The sequence below is a fragment of the Hippichthys cyanospilos genome, chromosome 9 (assembly GCF_059441005.1).
Source record: "Hippichthys cyanospilos isolate Australia breed blue-spotted pipefish chromosome 9, RoL_Hcya_1.0, whole genome shotgun sequence".
NCBI lineage: Eukaryota > Metazoa > Chordata > Actinopteri > Syngnathiformes > Syngnathidae > Hippichthys > Hippichthys cyanospilos.
The window spans coordinates 20,418,981-20,444,344 of NC_142377.1; the positions used below are offsets into that span (position 1 = coordinate 20,418,981).

Consider the following 25,364-nt stretch of genomic DNA (forward strand, 5'->3'; position numbering starts at 1 on the left):
CTTCGAGTTTTCACAATGAGTATTGGAGAGTTTGGAAACTTACACGAATATTTATGAATATTCTAGCACTATCTCAAAACATTTGTCGCTTGGCGAATGTATATTAGTACACATATTTAAAACCCGGACAAACAAATCGAACAACTGTGTGAAAGTAAAAACTGCAAACTGAAACTCACTACCATTTACTGAATTATATAACTGGCATCCGTTAGCTAACACTTTGCATGTAAAACTCATTCAACACCTGAAAGAGCAATGACTCATTGCTAGGCGTACAGCACCATGTTTTATTAATGGATTTGATGCACCAAACCCGTAACAGCCATGACAACTTAGGTTGCACAGTCAAGTGGGTACATTTTTTTTTGTAGTGGGAGGGGGACATAACAGCCTAAAAGGTCATTAGTTGTTGAAACCAGTGCTATGCAAATTTTATTCGCACAAAACAGGAATGATAGCATGTAAACAGCAGTTCCGTTTTAATGATCTTTTTAAAGTAAATGAACCAAAAGTTGAATCCTTAAAACATGAACTCTGACAGGACACATTCCTTTGAATGACTCATTTTATTTAGACTCCAAAGTTATATCAAACAATGAGTTGGCAAGTAAGTCAATGAAACAACATGGGAGGAACAAAATACTGTTGTATTTTGGCAGCGTGTGCTCAAGACACTGTGCAAAGGAAGAAAAGACAGACCCCAACAGATCACTGATGCAGCGATTATAGACGTCTGTGATATAGCTTAAGAAAAGCAACAGTAATTTGAAATTTATGAGTTTTTATAGCAAAAAAAAAAGTTGCCATTGAGCGCTATTTTGTGCTTGTCAGTTTGTTTTTCCCATCCATCCATCTTCAATACTGTCAGTTGTCCTTATTAGTCGTGGGTGAGCTAGAGCCAATCCCAACTGACTTGTGGCAAGAGAAATGGTAATCACATTGACACGTAAAGGACGATTTACAGCTGAGATTTGAGCTCCGATTCAAAAGACACACTGTCCGTGCCGAGCACTTGTCAACCGTGCTGCCCTAGTTTCAGCAACGTTACCTAGAATGCAATGTTGCTTTGTAAAATTCTTCATAGGTAAAAGATGTTTTAACATGACTTCGGGAGCCATTTTGTAGATTATGTAGAAAAAATTGGCTTATTTCAGAAAGATGCAATGAAATTTGCAGTCCGCTTCCACGGTCACACAGCTTCTCACAGCTGGATCATTAATTGTGTGACGGCGTTGACGCGAAAGGACTCAGACGCTCAATAAAGTTTGGGAGAGACTGGTCGGAACGAGTGACTGGTTAAGTTACTTTACAAGATTAAGACTACAGTGTGTATCTCAAAGGATTGTGGCAGCAGTGATGAAAAGTAAACTTTTTTAAAAATGTACAATAGAAAATAGGCTCTTCTATAAAATCTGGTCAATTTTATTGTCAAACCCCAATACAAGGCATTGTTTTTTTTGTTTGTTTTTTGTGTGTGTTTTTTTAAACAATCTCTCTAATGGTCGTGGAAGCCCGGCATGGGGAAAGGCCTGGCGAAGGCCTCCACGCGATGACGCAGCTCGGCAATACGGGCCACCGTCTCGGGGTCCTCCAGTAGGAAGTTCTTAAAATCCTGGAGCTTTCCTGCGCAGCAATGAGAGAAAAGATTGAAAAGTGGAAGTGGCGGCCAACGTGGCGAATCACTAATTCACAACTCGCCTGTCTTTTTCTTCACGTCCAAGGCAATCTGGAAGCCCTCGTCCATGAGCTCCACGACCCGCACAAAGTCGGCTTCTTTGAACTGCCTGGAGGTCAGAGCGGGAGCGCCTGCAACACATAGACTAAGTACATCAAACTGAAGTAGCCTAAGTAACTTTTGCTTTTGGCCACTGACTATCGTCCTATGAATCTTTTGTATACAGTTTTTTCTCAATACATCAGGGGTCCGTTATTGTGGCTTCGCTTTATTGCGGATTTTTGACAATAACTTTTTCTATCGCAGGATTACATCACAATAGTTCTTCCTTTTAAGTCAGACCAGTCAAGAAATAGTCATTTTATCTATTAAAAAAATACAAATAATCAACCTCCACTAAATGGATGTTCAATTATGACCATATTTATTGCAGGTTTATCTCATTTGTGTTGATATTTCTCCCCCTTCAAAATCAGACCAGAAGAAAAAGTACACTTTTTATTTTTTTTTTAAGAGAAAAACTACAAAAAAAATAAATAAATAAATTCTATCTCTACTTTGCAAATTTCGATCACTGCATTTTTACTTTTGGGAACATAACCATCACAATAGACGCCACGCATAGTTGTCACTATGCTTCTATTTATTTACACACTATTCTTATTCAAGATTCAACAGTTTTATTGTCAAATGCACAGTCATACGACACCATGAAATTCTTATTCTGTTCACTTCCCCGAGCAGACTACATTCCATAGTCGAACAAATAATAAGGTAGGCAATAAAACAAAACAAAACAAAACAAAAAAATAGAGCAATAAGGGCGGTAATAATGAATCGCTTCTCTTTAAACGGTTTAGTACCAAAGGGCCTTCATAATGCTAAAATCAACTAAATCAAAGAGGACTAATGGAAAGCTCTAATATATTCTTGAGTGTTCTGTGTTATATCGTCACGTAAATGCACAATAAAATAATCATAAAAGTCAACAAGGGGAGGTAAAGATCTAGCCTTGAGATTACAGAAAAAAATGGGCCAGTATAGCTGTGGAGCTTGCAAACTTCCTGGAAGATGATTAAAAAGCTAAACATATTCAATTAATCATGCACTGCTTAGCGCCCGTGGCTTAATTGGTGGCTGATTCATTTCCGTATGCGTGGCTATATTTTTGTACTTTGCAAAGGAGCAAATATAAAAACATTAGGTGACGAGGCAGCGAAGTTCAAGGTACACATGTTAAAAGTCGCATGAACGTGCACATTACCAAGCCTGAGACCTCCAGGGGTCAGTGCGCTCTTGTCGCCTGGGCACGTGTTCTTATTAGCCGTGATGGAGACCAGCTCCAACACCCTTTCGGCCCGGGCGCCATCGATGCCCTTGGGTCGCAGATCCACCAGAACCAGGTGGTTTTCGGTTCCCCCTGCAACAAGAGCATTGACATTTTAATGTTTGTATACAAGTTATTTAGGTGTTGCTGGAGAACTTGACAACCTGTTTGACGTCTATAATTAAATAGCGAGAGCTCACTGAAAAAAGGAGGAGTCTGCAAAAAATGGATGGTTTCTTCATTTTCTATATGTAAGCTCACAAAAAACTATAACCTAGGAGAAATTGTTATGAATCAGCTTGTCTTCATAACGGCAGTCTATTTTTCATTTGGACCCTTTAGTCGTTTGATTTGTTTGTTCATTTGATCGCAGGATTCAGCAAAAAACAGACAATCAATTTCCACAAAACTTTGTGGTAGCAGCTGGAAATGGTGCAAAGCCGGTGAGAACAATGCAGATGCAAGAATTTATTTTCTCTTTTGACCTTTAAACCATATTATAAGAGAGCTTTTATGGCTCAGCTACAAACGTCTTCTATTGATTTGGATTTTTCCATCTTTAAATTGTGCTGGTGCAAACTGTGTCAGCATCATAAGAAATAGACCAGCTTTTCCCTCAATGATTATCCCGCGACATTTGTCCATTTGCATCTTAAAAACTGAGTTAATAAATGACCGTTCATGTCATTTTAATTACTTCATTTTTTTCCCCCTCTTTAGTACTTAGCAATAGCAATTAAAAGCACATTTTAATAATTATATTGGACTCATCCAGTGTATTCACAGGCCATAACATTACACTGTAATACATACAGTAGAAATAATTTGGTGCCATTTATTCACGTTGAAAATTCAGCATCATCAATTAATAATTTTTTTACTATCGTGTAGCATCCTGGTGCCAAGAAACTATTCTGAAGTCAGTTGAAGCATTGTTGCAGACAACTCAAGGTTTTTTTTGAGGGTGTCAACAGTTTCTGTATTTAAAAAAAAAAAGTTTCACCATTGACAAACAAACAGGTGGAGGCAGTAAAAAAGAAAAGAAAAAGAAATTACCTGATACCAGTGTGTAGCCTTTGCTGAGCAGCGCATTAGCCATGGCCTTAGAGTTCTTGATAACCTGGGCAATATACTCTTTGAACATAGGGGATTGAGCCTGAAATCACAACACCATGCAGATTGTTGAGCATTCATTTCTATCAGTCTTATCTCACCACTGTACTCTTTGTATTGATTTATGACTCTTTTTGGATTCATGTACTACACATATATATTTTCCTATAGTGGCTTTTTTTGCTGCCTCAGACAAATTTCCTGAGTTTTAACATACAATTGAAGATAACGACGACAGACTGAATTTGCGCATACCTGTCGGAGCGCAACAGCGACACCTGCGATGGCGTGGTTGTGGGGACCGCCTTGTAGCGAGGGGAAGACCGAGAAGTTGATCTTGTCCTCCAGGTCATACATGATTTCCTTACCCTTCTTGTCCACGGAACGAACACCCTTGCGGAAGAAGATGAGCCCCGCTCTGAAGAAAAGAAAGAAGTGGCAGCAATGTGATTAATGTAAGCTACATGGGCACTCCTGGTTAGCTTGGTAGCGTGTTACCTAGCTCCTCGGAGGGACTTGTGTGTTGTGGACGTGACTAGGTCAGCGTGGTCAAACGGAGACGGAATGGCTTTGGCTGCTACCAGGCCACTGATGTGAGCCATGTCAGCCAGCATGTAGGCCTTGATGTCAGTGCACAGCTGAGGAATACAAACAAACAAACAAAAACATTGTAATACTAAACATAAACATCATTTTTGCTGCATAGGTCCGTGCATGTGTTGGCAAAACGCTTTCTTTTTAAATAAGGGGATACAGTACCGGTCAAAAGTTTGACCTTGAAATTCAAATGGTCTCTAAAACATGAAGAGGTGAAGAAATTTAAGATATAAAGTCTTGAAAATGGATAGCGGTGAAAAAAGTCATCCCAGGCTATAGAGCATCATCCACATCCACAAATAATTTCATGTTTGACTTCTATAGACAGTCGAGAAAATTCATGTTTACAGTCAAGCACTCTAATTTGCCTCAGTTGCTTCCAGACAATATTAATCAATTATTCTAAATAATTTTCATCTAAAAAACGAACAGAACTTTCTTCAATCGATTAATCGGTGTTGGTGTGACAATGACTCCGTTGGCATGACTGGCGGTCACTTCTTAGTATTTAAGAATAACTGAGTGGTACACTTGCAGTATGGTGCGTTAGTGATTAGCACGTCTACTTCACAGAAGAGCAGTTCAAGGTTCAGATCTCGTTAAGACACCATGCTCTTAAATTGTCTATCCGTGTGACTGATTGTGTATGTATTGACACCCTGCAACCAGTTCAGGGTGTCCAATGTAAATGGGATAGGATTCAGCTCACCCGTAACCCTAATGAGGACACACATTAAAGAATAAGGCCTAAATGGCGGCAAAGGCATCTCAAACGGGAGCTGGCATATTTAGCATGTCAGCATTCTTTTCGAGGACCCACATAGAATGCGTATATAATACGACACCACGGGACGCGTCTTCGCCTTCTCTTGCCAACATTTGACGAGACGTGTCACCAGTAATAGACAGCTCGCGCGCATCCAAATGAATGGCTGGCGAGGAATCAGAGAATCGCATCCTTTTAGTGCTCCAGCATAATTATGCACTATCATGAAATTCTTAACTGGATCACAACATGTTAGTGGGTTCTCTGGCTAGATAAAGGGCCGATCATTGCCTGCTGCAGGATTAGGTTATGCATGTGTGTGTTGATGTCGCTCCAAAGGCTAACCAGGTAATGATACTGAAAATCTGTCTGGGAGTCTGCCGGTTCGTGCCATAAAACAGTGAATGGTTCCACAGATACGCTAGTTGGGGGGTTGAGAAATATAGCTCCACTTCAGGTGTAGCGGCACAGCCATTATGGATCTTAATCAAGAAACACAGTGCCGTAATGGCGGGACACTCCATCTGATGGCACCTTGCTAAAGTGGAGCTGTGCAACCAAGATGAATCAGCAGGTGCGTCTGACAAAAAGAGAAAGATAACAGGCTCTCTTGAGTACTTTGCAAGACTGAAGTGTGGTTTGAAGCTGTTCAAAGTGTCTAGCTTCGCTCTGGTTGAGTTGACAGAAGACCGATCTAATGGATGTTGGCAAGTGCGAAGAATCCTGTAATATTGTCAAGTTACAGTGGAACCTTATGTCAAACACTTTATGACATTGTCAACTTCTGGTATATTTTTCCATTTCGATTTTTCCTCATATAAGTTCCATTATATTTTTTCCATGTTTCAAGACATCTTAAAATTATGAAATGTCAAGTGTAAAAATAACACGTTAACATTTTGTGCGTCATAATGTAATACCGGAATTAAATTCAATGTGCGGCTGCTTCCGATTTGTCCATATTGGCCACCGAAGGGCAGTTTAAAAAAATCATACAGAAACAAACAAAGTAGAATTGTTTCACAGCTACTATAGGTTTTTCAGTAGGAAACTGTCAAAAGTCTAGTTAAGGATTGTTTGGGTGAGCATATTGCAGTCAAAAACTGCTTTTGTACTTGGGCCAAAGTTTTGTCTCTTACAAAATGTTGCCTTGGCATCCTGCGGTGGCATCTCAGTGCCAAGTGCTTATGTTACACAGAGGGGAGGAGCTTCCTTTTAAACTTCCTGAGTTCAGCAAGCAGAGAAGTTGCTCGCATGTTCTTTCGGACAGTGAAACATCACACGTCTCTTTTCAGCTTCCACACTGTTTGAGGGTAACTTTGGCAGGAAAAATAGGCATAGAGAGACAGGGTCAAGGGCAGGCGAGGTTTGCACACCTTTTTGATGCGAGCGTAGTCAATGAGGCGGGCGTAGGCGCTGGTGCCGGCAATGATGAGCCGGGGCCTGAACAGCTTGGCCGTCAGCTCCATCTGGTCATAGTCGATGAGTCCTGTCGCAGGCTGAGGAGCATGGAAGCGTTGAGAGAAGCGGGGACGACCAGGAATGCGCGGAGATTCAGGGTAGAAATTGTGAAGGGAAAGAATTTATCACACAAAGAAAAAGAGGGAGAAAAAAGGTTAATCTGAGGCTCCTTTGCGAACAACATCAAAGAGAGATTATTTCCATTCAACACTGCTACATTTGAAATACTCCGGCTACCTTAAAAGAAGGAGAGAATTAATTTAAAAAAAAAAAAAACATTTTGACGAATCCCATCAAGAAAGAGCAATTCAGGTAAAGCAGCCCTAATGCACCCTTTCAGGAGCCTGCCCAACTGAAGCAAAGCTCATCACAGGTTGGTCTGGAAACACGCCATACTCTTTTAGAGAAAGAAATGAAAAAAAATGCGTAAAGCTTCCCCTACTTCCAAGTTTGAGCAATGAAAGATGAAAATGGCTAGCGCGAGACGGCAGGAAAAATAACAAAACACAGTGGACGTGTTAGAAAAAGTGAGACAGGTGAAGGGAGCGAGAGGGGAAGCTTTTATTTAGACAATCTGATAATCTCCCATCTGCAGAGCACATGTACGGCTGCCCCCTCACTCTATCAAGCTGACCGTTGTGAGAGCAGAGCCAGCGGTGATGGCCGGCCTGTCGATTTCCCATTATCTCTCCCGCAGAGGGGTCCCGACTGCCCATGCATCACAAAGGCCCGGCCAGGGTGACTCTCTGGACCATCCATCAACCAAACATTGGTTACGCGTCTTGAAGGACGAGACGAAACCGTACCGATTCGATGCACTGGTCACCTTATTGCTAGTTACTGATCATAATAATGATAAGGGTTGCCCCTATCCGAGCTTTTGAAATTAGGTCCGATCATATGATTTTTATATGAATGGCTATGGTTTAGAACTTTTTTTTTTTTTTTTAAAGGCTTTTAGTTTCTTAAATAATTTGTTTCCTTCATTTGAATCACCAATGATTTAAACCCATAGGAACATATCAAGTTGGGACCTTATTTGGAAAAAAGAATAATACAAATAAAACTTAACAAATTTAGAGCATTTGGATGAGCTCTTTCATCTTAATGCTTCGTCGGGGTATCAGGACTCGGTAGGGCAGATACTCAAAATGAAGAAATCTTTTTTTTTTTTTTATTGGGTCATACCTAGTAATATTATTATTAATGATAGTAATAATATAGATTCATAGAAAGGTACATTTTCACATGCCTTCATTTGTCAGAAGAGAAAACACAGCAATTTGTGTGTGTAGAGCATAAATGGGAGGTTACGGCGGTGTCAGCCATTTTATCTTCCTTGAGGGCAGATCGTCCCACACTTGGAAAATATTATTACTAAACTACATGTCCTCATAGTTAGGTCAATATTCATCTTGACAGTTGATCATGACTGTAGCATCGTAAACAAGCTGAAAGTCGAAGCTACAGGAGCTCTACTTACATTGAGTTTGTAGGGCATGGACTCAAAATAGATGGAAGTAGCCGAGATCCTCTTCACATCTGACATGTAGCCATGAGTCAGGCTGGGAAGGGGGTCGGGGGGGAATAAAACAAATGATGAGTGAAAAAACTACAGCCGTAAACCGTTCAAGTCTTTCAGGATAAATGGAAAGCCAATGAATATCACGTCATGGTGAGATTAAGTGTAATTCTACTGACTGTCCTCCATCTGGAAGGTCCAGACCCATTATGCGATCATGCGGGTTGAGCACGGCGGTGTATACAGCAAAGTTTGCTGGGGAGCCCGAGTAAGGCTGAACATTGACGCCCCACTTGGCTGGGTCCAAGTCAAAGGCCTCCAGGGCTCGCTTTTGGCACAGGAGCTCAATTTGATCCACCACTTCTGCTCCGCCGTAGTATCTGTCGACACGGCCACCAGAGAAACAGTCAGTTTTGAATCAACATGACATGATACAGTGATTAAAAAGTTTACACACCCCCGTCCAAAAGCCAGGTTTTACATATACGCATACAAAGGAATGCTGGCTTGTCTTCAATTGCTATTTGCATCCCCGTGTTTATGCATCTATTAACACCACTAACAAGCCAGTGTCTATGAAGCCCACACACTCACCTTCTCCCTGGGTAGCCTTCAGAGTATTTGTTGTTCAGACAGGAGCCCTGTGCCTCTAGTGCAGCTCGGCTGCAGAAATTCTGTGGTGAGAACGTAAACAAAAAGTGTGCCGCTGAAATGCACGACTCAACGGAAAAAACAAGGATGGCAAATTAAAGGGTGGTAGGCAGTAAGAGGCGAGTCATACTTTTTGACAATGCATTGACTCTACAGGACAGGCAAGAGATGGTATTCAGTGAAAATTTGGAGGTTGATTCTGATTATTTTGAAGTCTCATATCAAACGTAAGGCAATAAAATGGACCTTTGCATCACAAAAAAATTTAAGAATAAAATGCTGAGAAATGTAATCGCAAATTCTTGAAATTCTTGAAATAGAAATGGTACACTTAACTTTTTTTCTATCCATGTAAATTTAATTAAAAACTAATTGATTGATGAGTTGTTAATTTTCCCACTGTCAATTAAGGGAATTAACTCACTAAATCACACAGTTTTTCCAGTTGTATTAAAGCTTGTGTTTTTGGCAGTCTGCCTATATCTGATTTCATTTGAGAGGGGAAAAGGCATTTGTAAGCATTTGTACAACCTATAATTCAACAGCTCCATAAATCACAGACTCCAAAATGATTACTAAAATAAATGATCTTAAATAAATAAAGATCGTGGTCTCAAACAGATTAAATTACAAATAAATCCTGGCAAAAGGGAGAATTCATTGCTTCAGTTAATTTTGACGTAGGGCAAGATTTATTTATGAGGTGTCATCATGCCTCACACAAGCACATACATAGCCCGGAATTTTGCTCTCAATTGCCACTGGTAAACACACATCAAATACTAATTAAACAATTGTTTGACGCAGGGCAAGATTTATTAATTGTCATCATGCCTCACACAAGCACATACATAGACCAAAATTTTGTTTTCAAATGCCACTGGTAAACACACAAATCCAAATTAAACAATTTATTGTTGCTGTGTGTTTTGCAAAGAGGAATCACATGCAAGTGTGTGGTTGCACTTGTGGGTAAAATACGCTCGAGAGGCTGCCTGAGCTGCACTGAGCTCTCCTCAGGCTGGTGGCACAAGGCGTGGAGGAGGCAGAATGAAGATATCAACGTTATCTCACACTAAAGCGGCGTGGCTTTGTGTGGAAATGCAACCGACACACTTCCCTGAACAGCTACTGTGGCAAGGAAGAAGCAGGCAGTATAAAACCTTGTCAAGTAAGATTTCACTTCTTCGGGCCTTCAAATGAAAACAGGACACCACCCAAAGCTGCTTTGGTGCAAGTGAAAGCTCTTTTTTTTTTTTTTTTTTTTTTTTAACAGAACAAGAAGACAATATTTCGATGATTAGAAATTGCTTGATAGAGATAAACTGACTTAAAAACATCATTTATCAACAGGAGCGGTTCTTACAAACCACCAATAAAAATTCAGCTTGAGACCTTTGATGTTCATTCAGTTGGATTTTTTGAAAATGTATCCGTCTTACCTCTGATGCAATTAGCTCCAATCCACGACATTGCCGGTCTTTCTCCTTCAACAGCAGATCCCACATCTCAGGGTCATCCTGAGCCAGACTTTCCTGGCCCGTCCACGGCCGCTCTTCGTCCACCGCACGACTGGCAGCGTGAGACTGTTGCCCGCGAACGCAGATGCGCGCTGGACCACGCTGGCAGAGTGGCTGTGAAGGCACAAAAAAAATGTATGCTTACTGAGTGTTTTTTTTTTTAAGAATATGTCCAGATTGAGAGGTTTCAACAATAATCACTAATTTTGCATCATTTTGTTTATTTGTATATGATCTCTTCTCCCTTTAACTTTACTTGAACATTTTGAATACACAGTATAATTGGAATTGAACATTCACGTTTTCATGATATAAATTATCAGCTTGGTTGTTCATTATGCCGCTGTCAGCCCTTTTCCATAGCAAAATTTTACAGCCTCAGTGTACCGAAAGAGAGAACACATTCAGCATTTTCACCTTATCTAATCTGGAGTCAGCCTGTTTCACTGCTGCAACGTTTGACCATTTGAGTCCGTGTATAATATATATGGACATACTGTAAGTAAAGTAAATGTCTTGAGACTAGGGCTGAAACAAGTCTTCGGGTTATTCAAGTACCTTGGTAAAAAAAAGAAAATTGCAAAGTATACCAGCTTTTTAGATTACTCATCAAAAAAGAAACATCAAACCAATCGCATCAAACATAGTCAATTCTTTGCATGTCTGTAAAACATGCTGGAAACGTGGTGAGAAGGCACACTTTAAAATAAACCTCAAGCTACCTATATCTAAGCGAACCCCTGAAAATCTGCATTAGGTGTCTTAAGCCATTTGAAGAATCATTTGCTGTGTACAGTGTTGCGACTTTTCAAAGAATACATCTCATTAGGCGCAAAGGAGACTGTGTAAGCACAATGAAAATGTCTGAAGGTTGATTAGGCTCACAAAAGATTGGCGGCCCTACGTCACCCAATCAGCGGTTAAAAATTGATGGCTGTTAAGTCAAAACCACTCCGACACCACAGGTCTTTAGTTATTGTCTGCCCGTGTGCGACGGGGTGTGAGGGACAGCCTCCCACGACGAACACCATTAAAAAGCAATTAAAAATCTCAGGAGTTGGCTGAAAGTGAACAGCACGTCAGCAGGCTTAGTCAAAGCAGCGCATGATTTTTTGGAATTCAAAAACTGAAGAAAAGGTCTGCCACATTTCTTTACAAGAACCATTTTCTGTACTGCCTATCACAATCAGAGGTGGTCTAATCCATTTTATATTAATATCATGACAGGAAAAATAAACAATGACTCCCAACCAGAGTTCAGTAACAGCTCAACAGGAGTCCCACAGGAAGTTAATCAAAATTCACCAAATTAAATTACTTACGAGATCCAGCTATGCCAGCAACATACAATGAAAAGCGGGAAAATCAAACAATTTTTAAGGAGAATTAAGGGACATGTAACATTTAAGGGAAGGTCATTCCAGTGGAAAAGACTGGATCCCCTCTGAGGCTCTACGTAGTCCTATGCACATTCAGTAGCATCTGGTTCACAGCGCCCAGGCCAGGGGCAGGTGTGTGGGGATGGACAAACTCAGCGAGGTAAGGTAGGACAAGGGCATTTCATGATTTGAAAATGAATGCAAGTTTCTTGAAATGAACTCTCAAATGTATAGGAAGCCAGTGGAGGGAGGGCAGAATTGGTTATTTGGTCTCAAATGCAAGCAGCAGCATTTAGTAACACGTGGAGTCGTTTGTAGGACTGGCTGATTTCAAAGTTACCGAATGAAACTAACAGGACCAGATTTCACGCTAGGTCTGTTTGTGAGTCAATTGGGACGAGACCATTGTTATTTTCATTATTTTTGTTGGGTGGTGTTCTGTGTGAAATTTTTTCTTATCTGAAGTGGGTGCCTCAGGTCAATAAAGGTTGAAAACGCTGACGCATGGCATTATCTTTCACAGATTTGATACCCCAAGATCGAGACTGTTCAATGTCCATGGACAGTATGTGCATGTCAGTTGCAGGGCATGTGAGCTGCTTGAAAGTCAGCATTGTGAACCGCTACCCTACTAACAAAAAGGACCGAAAACAGATGGGAAAGAAAGCACCTAATGATTCAACATCTATCCGGCCTCTAGCTGTGCTCCTGCAGGTGGCAGAGAGGACAATGGTGACACACCTAGGGAGGCGGCTGGCATGTTAATGGCAGGGGCTCTCTACTCTGTGCCCTGGCCTTTTGTCACCTGTGGCAGTGAAGACAGAAAAAAGGGTGAAGAGAATCCCTCACTTCTCCTGTGCAGGGTTGTGGAGGAAGAGAAAGAAGCACATGGGGGAATTGGAGACGATGAGGGCCTGGCTGCCTCTTGCTGAGAAATCACATGGGTCATTAAACCTTGACGGAAACCGTCCTCTACTGTCTGCGCTTCTGTGGAGGGAGGCACAGAAAGCCCGAAAACTCTTGCTGTGACTCCTCCCTGCTTTTCCTCCCCTCTCCTGTCTTTTTACGCCACTAAGCGGCTGACGCCAAGTCGCAACAGCAAGGCTATTTTTTTTTCAGCTTTTCATCAAATTTGCTTCAAATTGGAATGGGGCGGCTTTCAAACCAACACATGGGTCAGTTCCCTGAGGTCTATCTGCACACTGCCGATTCATTTTGCCTTCCTGATGGTTAGTGGAGATTAATTAAAAATCGCAGATTTTACGTGATCTGAAGAGCACAGGAGCCAAGGCACGAGCACCAAATGTGTCACACATGGACTATTTTTAGGCGACAGATTACCTTGTTGGTTCAAGGTGAACTTGAGTTAAAGTAAAAATGTGTGGCGGGAGCGGTCCTTCTCAAATAGACGGACGGGCCCCCTTGGGCAGGCGCAAGGCGATGCTGAGGGATGTGAATGACCTCAGGGAACAGGCTTAAAAGCTAACATTTAGGCTTAAAAGTTAACATTTGTAGAATGTTTTTTTTTATATATCTTTTTGTTCTTAATGTTAATGTTTAAAAAGATACAAATTCGGGTATCCTCATTGTTTTAAAGCTAATGATCTTAATTACAGTCACCGCAGCAAGTTGTGGGGGCGGAAAATGTTTTTCCTTTCCTGGGCGGCTTTTCAAAACATAATTGGGAAGCATTGAGCTAGAGATTCAACGAATTAATTGATATTTTAGTCAAGCTGCTTTAAAAATAATAACAAACAATCAACTATTTGTTTTACATCAGCACGGTAATAAAGTGGGCAGCATGTGTGTCTTACTGTTCTGAAGTTTGGAGTTTGAATCTATGACTAATCTAATCAATTACCAAAATATTGATAAACGATTAAACATTTTAGACATTGATCAACAGGAACCATTGGACACCTTTTTTAAAGATGACCAAGAAGATTCAAAATCTGTTTGATTTACGTTTACTATGAATGATGCCGGAACGTCATCGTGTGTTCCACTTACATACGTGGATTACATAGCTACCCTCATTCCACAAATACACCTCAAGGCGAATCGTGCAGGAGGTTTAGAGCTCAGTAGGAATATGACGTTCGGCGGTTTACCTTCCCTATCACAAAGAAAGCTGAGGGGAAAGAAAAGTAAAAACATTCCATTCATCCTCCCTCTGTATTATCGCTGCCCATTTCCGGAGGCGACTCTTGAGGCGAGTCAATTTTACAGATGACTGCCGTCCATCAATGGTCATACCAAACAATCAGCCAGGAAAGACAAGAAAAGAAGGGATTATACAGAGAGAAAGAAAGATATGTGAGGTAGTAGCAAAAGTAGAAGCATCCGTCAGTCTGACACAGTTTTCTTTACTCTGTCAGCGACTAATAGGAAGGCCGCCCGTTACAAATTGCCCCGTGATTCAGTCGGGATGACACTCGGAATGGGTCTGAAGAAGCGTGCAGTGATGGGAGGAAAAGCCCAGAGTAGCGGCTCCACTTGATCCGGGTCGGAGGTTTGTCAGTGTGACAATCAAGACTTTAAAGATGCCAGAGAAGCCAGCCGTCAAGTCACTCAGCTGTCTGCTCCCGTGGGATATGTCTACGCTAGATTGGGCACCGTTTAAATCCATGTAGTGTTTAATGTGGCTTTTCTGCAGCGTGAAACCAAAGGTTCTGTTTTTTTTTTAAACTAGTTAAGTGTTGATGTTGCATGGTGATAGCTGGACATAATGCGCATCAATTCAAAATAAAAACAAGAACTTGAGCACGGTCGTATGAATGGACATATTCAAGACTGAGGGTACTGCTGCAAGAAAGTCCAGACTATGGAGTGTAAAACTGTAGCATTGAGACCAAATATAAAAAGTATGCTGATGAACTGGGGATAAACTGATTCAAATGTGCTCTCATCTGACTTAACACGTGCATATTCATAAAGGCAGCACACACACTCCCCCCCGTCCCAAAAAAGACTCACGAGACCTTGCCTGTGACTCCCACTTAACCAATTGTCAAGCAATCCAATTAGAAACATATGAGATCATGTGTAACTAAGTACAGTAATGAAAAGATTATGACCTGTAAGACTTGTCTTTCATTTATACACACATGACACTTGAGAATACGGTGGGTCATGCGATTCAGCATTAATCCCAACAACATATAATCAACTATTAGGGGATAACTATTAGGGGATGACTCTGATTTGTTAATGTATCCATTCATCAGTGAAACAGATGTCAACTGACTGCCAAAATTTGTGTGTGTATGTCCAGGACATCCACTGAAACAAGATAACACAAAGATAAAAAAAAAAGATTCTCTCTTATGTGCTGAATGACTGTATCACTCAAATATTGAGAGTACATTAAGATGCAGTGGCTACAATATTTGTTTAATCCTAACACGTTACATACTTTATGTACATATTTCTGTACAGAATTTATTAATCTATTTATTCATTTGTACTAAACATTGTATACATTTCTTAATGTATCAAAGATGCAATATTTTGTTTAAAAATAAAAAAAAGATTTCCAATGAAAAAAAGAAGAGCTATAATTTTGATACTGTGATATATTTGCACTTTTTTTTAATCACACCACTAGAATCTAAAGTGGGTCCATGCCTATTGTCAAATGAAAATTTCATCACAGTTGCTTTAAGCTCAGATAGCAACAAATCACGGTCCAGCTTGTAAATGCCACGAGACCAAACTCGGAAAACAGGTAAGCGAATGTGCACTGAGGTGGGCCGAGGTAATTTGTTGCCAGTTAAGAATCTCTCACAGAAAAAGAGTTGAATGATGTGTTTCCATAACGTACCTCACAAATCATTGACCACAGTAAAAACGACCACCACAGCAATATAGTTAATAGATAAGTGCCCAGCAATGCTACTTCCTTATCCTTATATGCGTGGTGAGCTGCATTGGTTGCATCGAGTGTAGCAAACATGAGACATAAGTACACACTAAATGCTGATTCTCCTCATGTGTGGGGTCGTTTACCTAAAAAGTAAATAAATCAACAAAAAACAACAAAGATGTTGAAAATCGTAGTTTGTATCACTCTTAAAGTTTGTGTCCTCCAATCACCTCCTGTTTGCATTTTCTCTGATACAAAAAAAAACAACCTTATCGCTTGCATAACTACCAAATCCGTTAGTTAATATTTACTGCGTTCCCTTGGGTGTTTTTCTTGCTGTATTTGCACTTTGGAATCTTTATTGAGGCTGAAGACCAAACGCTGATAAACCCTTGAATGGTAGTTGACTTGATGTGGGTGTAGAAAAAAAAAAAACAAGGGCAAAAATAAACAAAACAAAAAAAGGTTCCGACAGATAAAAAGAAGTCTATTATTGCCACGGTGAAGACACTTTGCACAATTTAAATTATAAAAGATTACAACTACAAGTATTTATTATGAGGTGACGTTTCATTCATACAAGCGCACTAGTAGCAGTCGGTGCAGCTCATGATGAAACTGAGCAGTGACTGTTGCATCATTACTGCAGCCACACTGACATAAGACACACTCACCGGCTAGCTTAACACTCAAGGCGCCCGAGTCACTGACGCATAGCGACCGGGGAAAAAAACCCCAGTACGTTTCAAAATAAATTAAGTAAACATAAAATTAACCAAATGACATAAGACGCAGGTGGTTTCCTATCACCTCGTTACAAGACCGAAGAGCAGCTTGTGTTTAAGCTAGCGAGCGATATGACGATTCAAAGTCCAAATTCGTGCACAAAATGAAATTGAAACGTTTTCTTATTGAAGCACTCACCCGGGACAGTTGTCTCACAGCGAAGGACAGCATTTTTCCAGTATTCCAGGCAGGTTAAACGGGGAAGCAGCTCAGCCAGCAGCCACACCGCTGTCACACACACTCGAGGAGAGGGCTGAGCAAGTTGTTGGCAACCACTAGTGACGCTAACATGCGCCACGAAAAGCATGCTGGGAAACAGAGTCCGACGAGAGGAATTACGTTGCATGGTATGAGTGTAGTGCTCGAGCTGGAATCTAGCACAGGCTCTCTTCCGGGTACTGGCACACAAAGTGCCCTCTGTCACTTTTTATTGGTGCGTGTGAAAACAATTTTGCTGCCTTTCAAAAATAAAATTCAATACCAAAGTTAAATTATTATTACTCTACCTTTGGCCACAAGATTCTTGCAGATGACTTCATAGGCTGCGAGTTGACCACTCATCCATTCTTCACCTCTGCATCTGCATCTCTGTTATTATTGTTTAATTTGATTAGTCTTCAGGCCACAAAAAGCAAAGGGCATTGTCGCGTTTAAAGTAGAAAATTCATGCAAAACATCTCTGGTATTCTGATCAGTCTTGTAGACATACATACAGTATCAGAACCCACGCTGGTTTGGGAAGAACCTGCAAACTCCACACAGGACGGATTAAACGCAGGTCCCTTAACTGTGAGGCGGACATGCTAAACCACTGCGCCACCAAGCCGCCCTCAAAAAAATTTTCCTTGCCCTTCTGCGAGCTATGTTCAGGAAACACCGTTGTGAATTTGTAATGTTCTCTGTCATTTTTTTTCCCACTTGTAAAGCCCTTTGAGACCCCGCAGTGATTAAGGGCTGCACAAATAAATTTGACTTGACTTGACAAAGCACACTTTGAAATTGATACGTAAAACCTAAATTATACCTTTACATAAACAGTGTTTTTTTTTATGGTCTTGTTCATTTTACAAGAGTGTTGAGTGCATACTATTTTTTTATGTCACAAATAAAAATCACTGCAGCTTCTGGCATATAATAAATTGTCTCAAGCTTCATAGGTATGCACATGAATAGCTTCAGGAGAGACGATTGATTACTTCTGCGTGTTCAAACTGGTTGAGTGCATTCTACTTTATTTGGTCAGCTCTTCCAATCTTTTATCCTCCAGTCCCTGAAGAAATGCATTAATCATACAGTAAATAATATATTAAAGAGGACATACTATGAATTATGGAATGTTGAGTTCTTATTGTTTCTTATGCAAATAGTTGGGTCAATGAAATGCCTGCCTTGTGTCTACCCATCAAGTGTGAAATTAAATGAGTACAAGCACAAAGAAATCTTAGTAATTTGATTGTTTCAGAAAATGCGTGCGTAAAATCGTGTTCTTTATGTCCACCCCACTGTTAGGAAACACAAAGTTTGATTTACATCATAACCAAATTATTCTGTCAGAATCAGACTGTAAAGGGTTGGCAAGTTCCAAACTTCTTTTCAAGCAAAAATATGATTGAAACAATCAAAGGAACTCACATCATACTGATACACCAATGTTTTATAAATGTGATGCCCCTGCTATCATCCATTGACGCACACATTTATGTTAGCTTCTGATAAGCGGCGCTAACTTTCTTGTAATTGAAACACATGGGAATTGTTTTAAATTGTTAAAAAGAACCCCGAAAGACAGGGGAAAATTTAAATCATACCTGATTCTTGATGACTTTATGAACTAATGTAGGATGAACTAAATAAGTTGGCGACTCGACACCTTTTGCCATCTTGAGTTGCCACTAGCTATGTGTGCCAAACTTGCACACATTCATTTTTCTGACACTTTCACACTATTTTCTTTCGCTACGGGAAAAAAAAATGGCATACTGTGCGGCGTACGGTTGGACCCATAAATCTAGGAGATGCACTCATCAATTCATATAGATGAGGTATAAGAATATGGTAATCCATTTTTTTTCTCCAGTCTAAAGTCCAGTTGTTGTTTTTTTTATGCCGAGTTATGGATTTATTACCATTGTGACAAGTTTTAAAATAAAAAAAAAAATCTGTCAAAATGTAAAATGTGTTTGGAAATGCAAATTCAATCTGAGTACAGAAAAAACATTGAAAATTTGATTAAATGTGGAGAAATTGAGACGTTTGTGTGGGAAAAATGGCATTTTTGGCCAACGCTTTTGTATTACAAAGGCTTATGAATGATCTGGTCCAAAAAAACACCTGAAATTACAGTAAACCTGTCTAAATTTCTTTTAAAAATATCTTCCGATTGTTCAGGGCAGGCCAAAATTCCAAGATGTCAATATGTAATAATTAGATTTATATTTGAAATGCAATCTCAGATGGAAGAATATTGTTGATAAAAGCAATGTGGACAACAGACTAGGTCATCTACAAAAAAAATTAGTTGCTTTGTTGGAAATGTATTTGTTATTGGGTATTACGGAAGCATTTGAAGTCCATGTTTTGTTTTAGAAAACTCCACAAAGACGGTGGCCCTTTCTCATGTTGAATATGTTTCCAAGCTTTCACTGGTACTGTATACTTTATCTCAGCGTATTAATAATTCGGCAACATCGTGTTGGCAAAACCAATAACAATGAATTTAAAGCAAAGGCCATCAGAAAAAACATGCGGCAAAATGTAAACCTTACCTCTGTGCCGCATGATTCACAAACACTGAAATTATATTTTTTTAAATGTGCGAAGTTCGTTTTTGAGGAACTGTACATTATACAGCCATCTGGCATAAAATATGCACTGATATCAGTGTTTTCAGCGCAAACCGAGCAGGTTTCGTCAGTAACGGTGGCAACAAAAGACCATTGACCTCTGGCTTCAGCCGCCAGAGACTAATTGTTAATGCATCATATACAAGTCCGCAACTCGTCTGGTGTTTTCACTGGCACAGTTTAACGAGGCAGATGCATATTCAGTTTGTTGAAACGAAGAGAGTGCAGAACAAACAGCTGATTCGTCGGCTCTGACACGAAGATAAACGAAAATGAATCGGCGACTATGAAAGGCAGACTATATGACAGACGGCGGCTTTAAAGCGGGAAGGTTCAATTAAATCATTGCGCAAATATGATTGCTTTTGCTTTAAATTTAGCATAAGATCATGCAGTGAGCAGGAAAAAAGTCACTTGTGGTCACATCATTTTCTCCACAGACAAATCACATCATGAACATAATAAAATGAGGGGAAATCACCTGGAAGTTTGTTGCACATAGCAAACAAAACAAGTATATCACATTACTCAGTGCGGCATAGCAATTTTCTTTCCGTTTACCGCATACGCACTGTGTAATGGAAATGTATATCAAATAAAACCATCTCGCCTCTCCGGAGAAGTCGAAAGTTATCATTTTTCAGATGCTTAGGGCTTTTTTGTCCAAATTCCAAGCAGAAAACAAACTTTCCTCCAACATGTTTCAGAAAATTAAATGGAAATATCTTCACAGTAAGCTTGGCACACATATTCGTAATCGTAATGAAATGTTAACTTAATTCATAAGACTGTCCTTGTCCAGATAACTGGAGTATGGTCCTCAGCGTTTAAATTATGCTTGTGGGCTTTGAAAAGGAAAAAAAAAAGTTCACTTTGCAAACGACAGACAGTTTAAAATATTTTAATGTGCTTTTTTCATACAGCATATTGTATGCATACCCAGCTTAGCATTTCTCATACACATAACTCTCTTATAACCGGTGGATAGAAATGTAGGACATTGTGGGTGATTAACAGTCAGTCCAAATAAAAACACTACAGCAACCATACAAGTATGTCACAACAGTGAGTACACCCCTCACATTTTTGTAAATAGGAGTTGCCAGATTAAAATATCAGTGACCAGTTTGAGAGAATGTTTGGCATTAACACTAGCAAGTATAAGACTAACAAGTTACAAGACACTTGGGAGGGAAAATAGTATTTTTGGACATTTCCATTTAGAGGTGTACTCACTTTTGTTGCGAGCCGTTTAGACATTGATGCCTAAGTGCTGAGTTATTTTGAAGGGACAGTAAATTTACACACTCTAACTGTATACAAGCTGTACACTGACTACTTTACATAGCAGTTAAGTCTCATATCTTTAGTGTTGTCCCGTAAAATAATATACAATTCTTCAATAAATGTGAGGGGTGTACTCACTTTTGTGAGATTCAGGATATATGAATGATGGCTCCCTCGGAGGTTGGCGTTTTACTCAGGAGAGTGTACCGTTTGTCCGAAAGGAATAACACAAAGAGACAATGATTTAAAAACAACAAGTTTGCCGAGAGTGAGATCGATATTTACAGAAAATAACTGCAAAAACAGAACCTACCAGAGTTTTGGATGGGTAGGGAGTTGGGGGTGATCGACCTTGGCGTCTATAACTTTGATGATACAGTGGTACCTTGACTTGATATGTCAAATCAACTTTCCCCATTACAATGAATTGACCTAATCGGTTCAAGCACCCCCCATACATAAATAAAGAAGATAAAGAAATAAAGTGATTTCATTCAGTATAATCATGCCGATCCTGCAATGTGTGACACCTGCCCTGATTGGCCTTTTAACACACGGTTGGTTGAGTTTTAGCATCTTTTGTGCTCAGTGCAAGTGTTTTCATTTTCTATTTGTGTTTCATTGTTTACACTGTTCAATAAACATTTGAAAGTGCTTTGCGAGCACACACACGTGCACGCAAACCTACCTCCCTTCCCTCACACACACATTCCTGCGCGAAAATATAATCAATTAACGGCTCATAACTTAACAAAAGTCGGGACGCTTGTAAGTCAAGGTACCACAGTATCTGATTTGAATCCACAATTCACAGCAATGTAGAAGCAAGAAACTGTCCCCTGCTCCATCCTTGTAATCAATATGACTATCATTCCCATCATTGTCGTCATCACCACTGTCTGTGTTTGGCTTATCCAAAGTAAGGGTGCTCACTTTGGAAGTTGTAGTCCGGACACACCTTCTGAACCAGCTTGTAGTCGATGCTGAAGAAGGAGATGAAGATGCAGATGACTTTGAAGGGCTTGGCACACAGCCAAGCGGCGTGGGATTGGGTGTGCTCCGTGAAGCACGTTTGAGATGGGTCATACAGGCAGGGCTTGGGCTTCTTGGATCTGTTAGTTTTCTCGTACTCCACTCTGCAGTTGAACGTCTTAACCTCTTTAGGGTCGATGGTGGTTTGCTGGGATTCCTGGAGCTGTACCTCCTGTTGGCTGTGGGGGTGCAGAAACTGCTGCTGCTGTTGGAGCACCTCAAATTCCACCACTTTGGTTGGCGGTACGATGCTGACCGACACATTCCCAAGACTGGAGGAATTATGGCGGAAGTAAACGGTGAATGTCCCATTGATGTGGTCCACGATCTTCCCCGTCACCAACAGGCTGAACTTGAGCGTCTTGACGTTGAAGTAGAAATCCCCCCAGCCGAAGATCTTCTTGGTTTTCATGGACGTCTTCAGTGAGGGCTTACGCTTGGAGCGGTAGCCTGTCTGGTCTAGCAACAGTGACTGGTTGCGAGCTGCATCATATGGGTTATAGAAACTGTACGTGGGCGGCTTGGCTTTCATGGGAGTTTGGTCGAAGGAGGCGGAGAAAATCCGGGTTTGGTAAGGCGGCTTAACCACTCCTCCTGGTTGTCCGCCGCTTGATCCTACACCCATACCGTAAGGGAGAGTCTTCACCGCCGAGCCCACTGAGCCCAGGTCTGAGAAGTCCACTCTCTTCTCCAACCCTTGGACCTGGAGGTGTGAGAAAAAAAAACATATTAATCTGCCATGCTCGAATGTGACTCCATCCAGCATTTCATACTCCATTCTTGGAACATCAACATATCATAGAAGTGCTTGTGCCCTTGCCTTTCAGGCGGAACAGGAATGGGACATCACCAAGACCAATTTATGCATCTCCACAATTTATAAATATAATCCGTGCACAGCATAACAGCAATTGCTTTCAACACAAATGGGCTTGAACAGTGGATGTTGTTAAGCTTTAAGTTTCACCTCTGAATCGGAAGTCGCAAATTCATTGGAAATCTTGGGAACATGTGTACCAGGACAATTTCACAAACACACAAAATTGACAAAAAAAAAAAAAAAACAAATGGTAAAACTGAAACATGTACACAAACACAGGGAGCAGCCAAGTAGTTTGTACAGTTAAGTCTGTACAGAAGGCATCAAAGGTCTAAAATAAAACAATCAAATATAAAATATATGAACAACTGACATTTCAACTGAACGGGCCTAGTGCAAATGAGAACATTGCTCATTTACTCTAACCTCAACATGTCATTTGTTGGTAGTGGCACCGATTTAAACCAGGGACCCCCTGCCCAGAGTGAGCCGTCAAGTCGTCAGTCAGTCTGCGCAGTGTGAACATTTCTATTGTTAGGTTTGACTTTGTGCTGCAGTGCACTGTGAGTGGAATTTCAAAACGTTTCTAAAATCACAGTGAATCTTAAAAACAAGTCGAATTGTGCAGTACTTTCAAACACTCGCCTCTGCTGGGACCTGCAACCTAAATCTGGTTCTTAGTTGGTCTCTTGACCCACAGTGTCCATAATTAAAATCCAGTTCAACCAAATAGCCTACATATTTCGTAAGGAGATGACTCTGTGATGCTAAGTGCTGCAACATTTACAGACATCCGATTTGTTAGATGTCTGTGCGATCATCTGTCCAATTTCAAGAAAAAATCTATTTTTGTGAACACTCTCTTGAATGCTCCAGTTCCAGAGTGCTAAACAAAACACGCTAGTAAGACAATAGACACGTGTCTGTTTGTTTGCTTGTTTAGACAGCTCTCTGCCTTTGATCGACTGCTTTTGCTGCATATTCTCTGGTCTGATTGACGATACATCTGAAATTTCTTTCATGCGTCTTCAGTCACGGCGCACTCTTGCTGCCAGTCGAATGCAAGTATGTGAAAATACACAAAGACGCATACTGGAATAGTGTATCAACATGCTGTATTTAACATCTTAATTGATTTTTAAAATGTTAAAACACCATTAATCACATTAGATGAGCTTGCAGCTTTTGTAAAGTGCGACGTGATCAAGATGACCAATGCCACACAAATGTAAATCTTGCTCATTTCACATGACCAAATTTAGGCAACAAGCGACCTTCGTTTACTTGCTGTTGACCTTTCACACCCTAACACGGCAGACAGAATACAAAAATAGACTCTGCGTAATATGTAGCGGCTAGTACAATGCAATTAGACATATTTAACATTGACCCGTGAGATGACAAAACTTTTCCGCAGTAATTGACATATCTGCATTAGCTCATTAGTGTACAATGTATGAAAAATGTAGATGAGGCTTGCTAAAGGACAGCATATGATGTAGATAAAAATCTAAGTGCATTCAATTTACCATTTCAATCAAAGTGTATCTCATTTTTTTTGGACTGCAACATGTTTTTCAGCAAAAGCCCTATTCGTAACCCCTTTGATTTAATTTGAGTTTCACTGATTAAACAGTAACCAAATAGTTGAGGTTGATTGTGGGTGCTCTCCAATAAAAACAATTAGATACATATCTCATTATAGTGGAACAATATGATTCAGTTTGAATCACCTCAGTCACAAACGTTTTAAATGTTTTTATTGTTTAAGCTCGACCACAACACATAACCATATTTTCACCAACAATCATGAGTCTTCACACTCAAAAACATTCAAGATTGCCTGCCTATACTTTTTTCCACACAAAAACCCCACTTAAAACTACAAGACAATCAAGCAGGATATCCTTTTAGAGACAGCCGATAATCCATCCTTTTCCGACTTTGATCTCAAAAGAGGCAAAATGCGCAAATTAGATCTGATTTTTAAAATGCGTGTCCGGCACACACCCGCTGTTTCAGAGAAACCAAGCCTTGCTGTGTATAGTGGAAAACCAAACACCGAAGCCCTTTAAAAACTTTTTGATTTGCATACTGCATATTAATTCATACCTTAAATCACAAATATACACCAAATCTTCACCTTCGAGCAGTTTTTAATATTACATTACCCCATGGATACCCCATTACAATAATCCGACGACTAACGGTGACTACCATACAACTTAAATACACAAGACTCTAATTACAAAACAATGCGAAACAATTGGGAGAGAACAAGAGGCGGGGGAAGTTGATTGGGTGACACGCAAGGGCATGAACACACAGGCGACAGGTGGACAAAAAGGTGGGGAGAAACTATTCAAACTTAATGGCTGAACAACCCCAAATCTCTCCAACTAAACCCATAGCAGAACGAAACCCAAGCAAGACATGACAATAAGAGTCATTTCAAATGAATCTGCTGTTGAATAAAACAATGGAACAAAGGGAACATTTTAAAACATGTCCATTATAGCTTCCTTATGCACGTACTCCTATCTCGGTTAAAGGCTGAAGTGACAGGTCGGCGACGTAGCTCATCCATCACTAAATCTAATAACAGCTCCGCTTTGCTATTAGCAGAAGCAACAGTGCATCACTCAGGCCAGCTAATGCATTCAGTCATTCAATTAATGTATCTATTTCTGCCGGCCATTCATTAACACGGGGCGATT

The 25,364-nt window shown here is 40.3% G+C and overlaps 2 protein-coding genes across 2 annotated transcripts in view; both read right to left on the minus strand.

Annotated features, from left to right (window-relative positions):
* Positions 1-554: 554 nt before the first annotated feature.
* On the minus strand, positions 555-16,949 carry shmt2 (serine hydroxymethyltransferase 2 (mitochondrial)). Its single transcript, XM_088424126.1, has 12 exons — positions 16,804-16,949; positions 10,558-10,749; positions 9,059-9,138; positions 8,644-8,844; positions 8,426-8,507; positions 6,858-6,980; positions 4,617-4,756; positions 4,374-4,536; positions 4,062-4,161; positions 2,943-3,098; positions 1,702-1,809; positions 555-1,626 (listed from the first exon to the last, which is right to left on the minus strand). Exons 1-12 carry the CDS (start codon positions 16,834-16,836, stop codon positions 1,499-1,501), a joined length of 1,506 nt encoding a protein of 501 aa, XP_088280252.1. The 5' UTR covers positions 16,837-16,949; the 3' UTR covers positions 555-1,498.
* A 3,444-nt stretch (positions 16,950-20,393) lies between these two features.
* nxph4 (neurexophilin 4) overlaps positions 20,394-25,364 on the minus strand; it is a 40,621-nt gene continuing 35,650 nt past the window's right edge. The window contains exon 2 of the mRNA XM_088423445.1: positions 20,394-22,530. Within this exon, the coding sequence (XP_088279571.1) occupies positions 21,706-22,530 (825 nt within the window). The 3' untranslated portion in view covers positions 20,394-21,705. The remainder of the gene's footprint in view (positions 22,531-25,364) is intronic.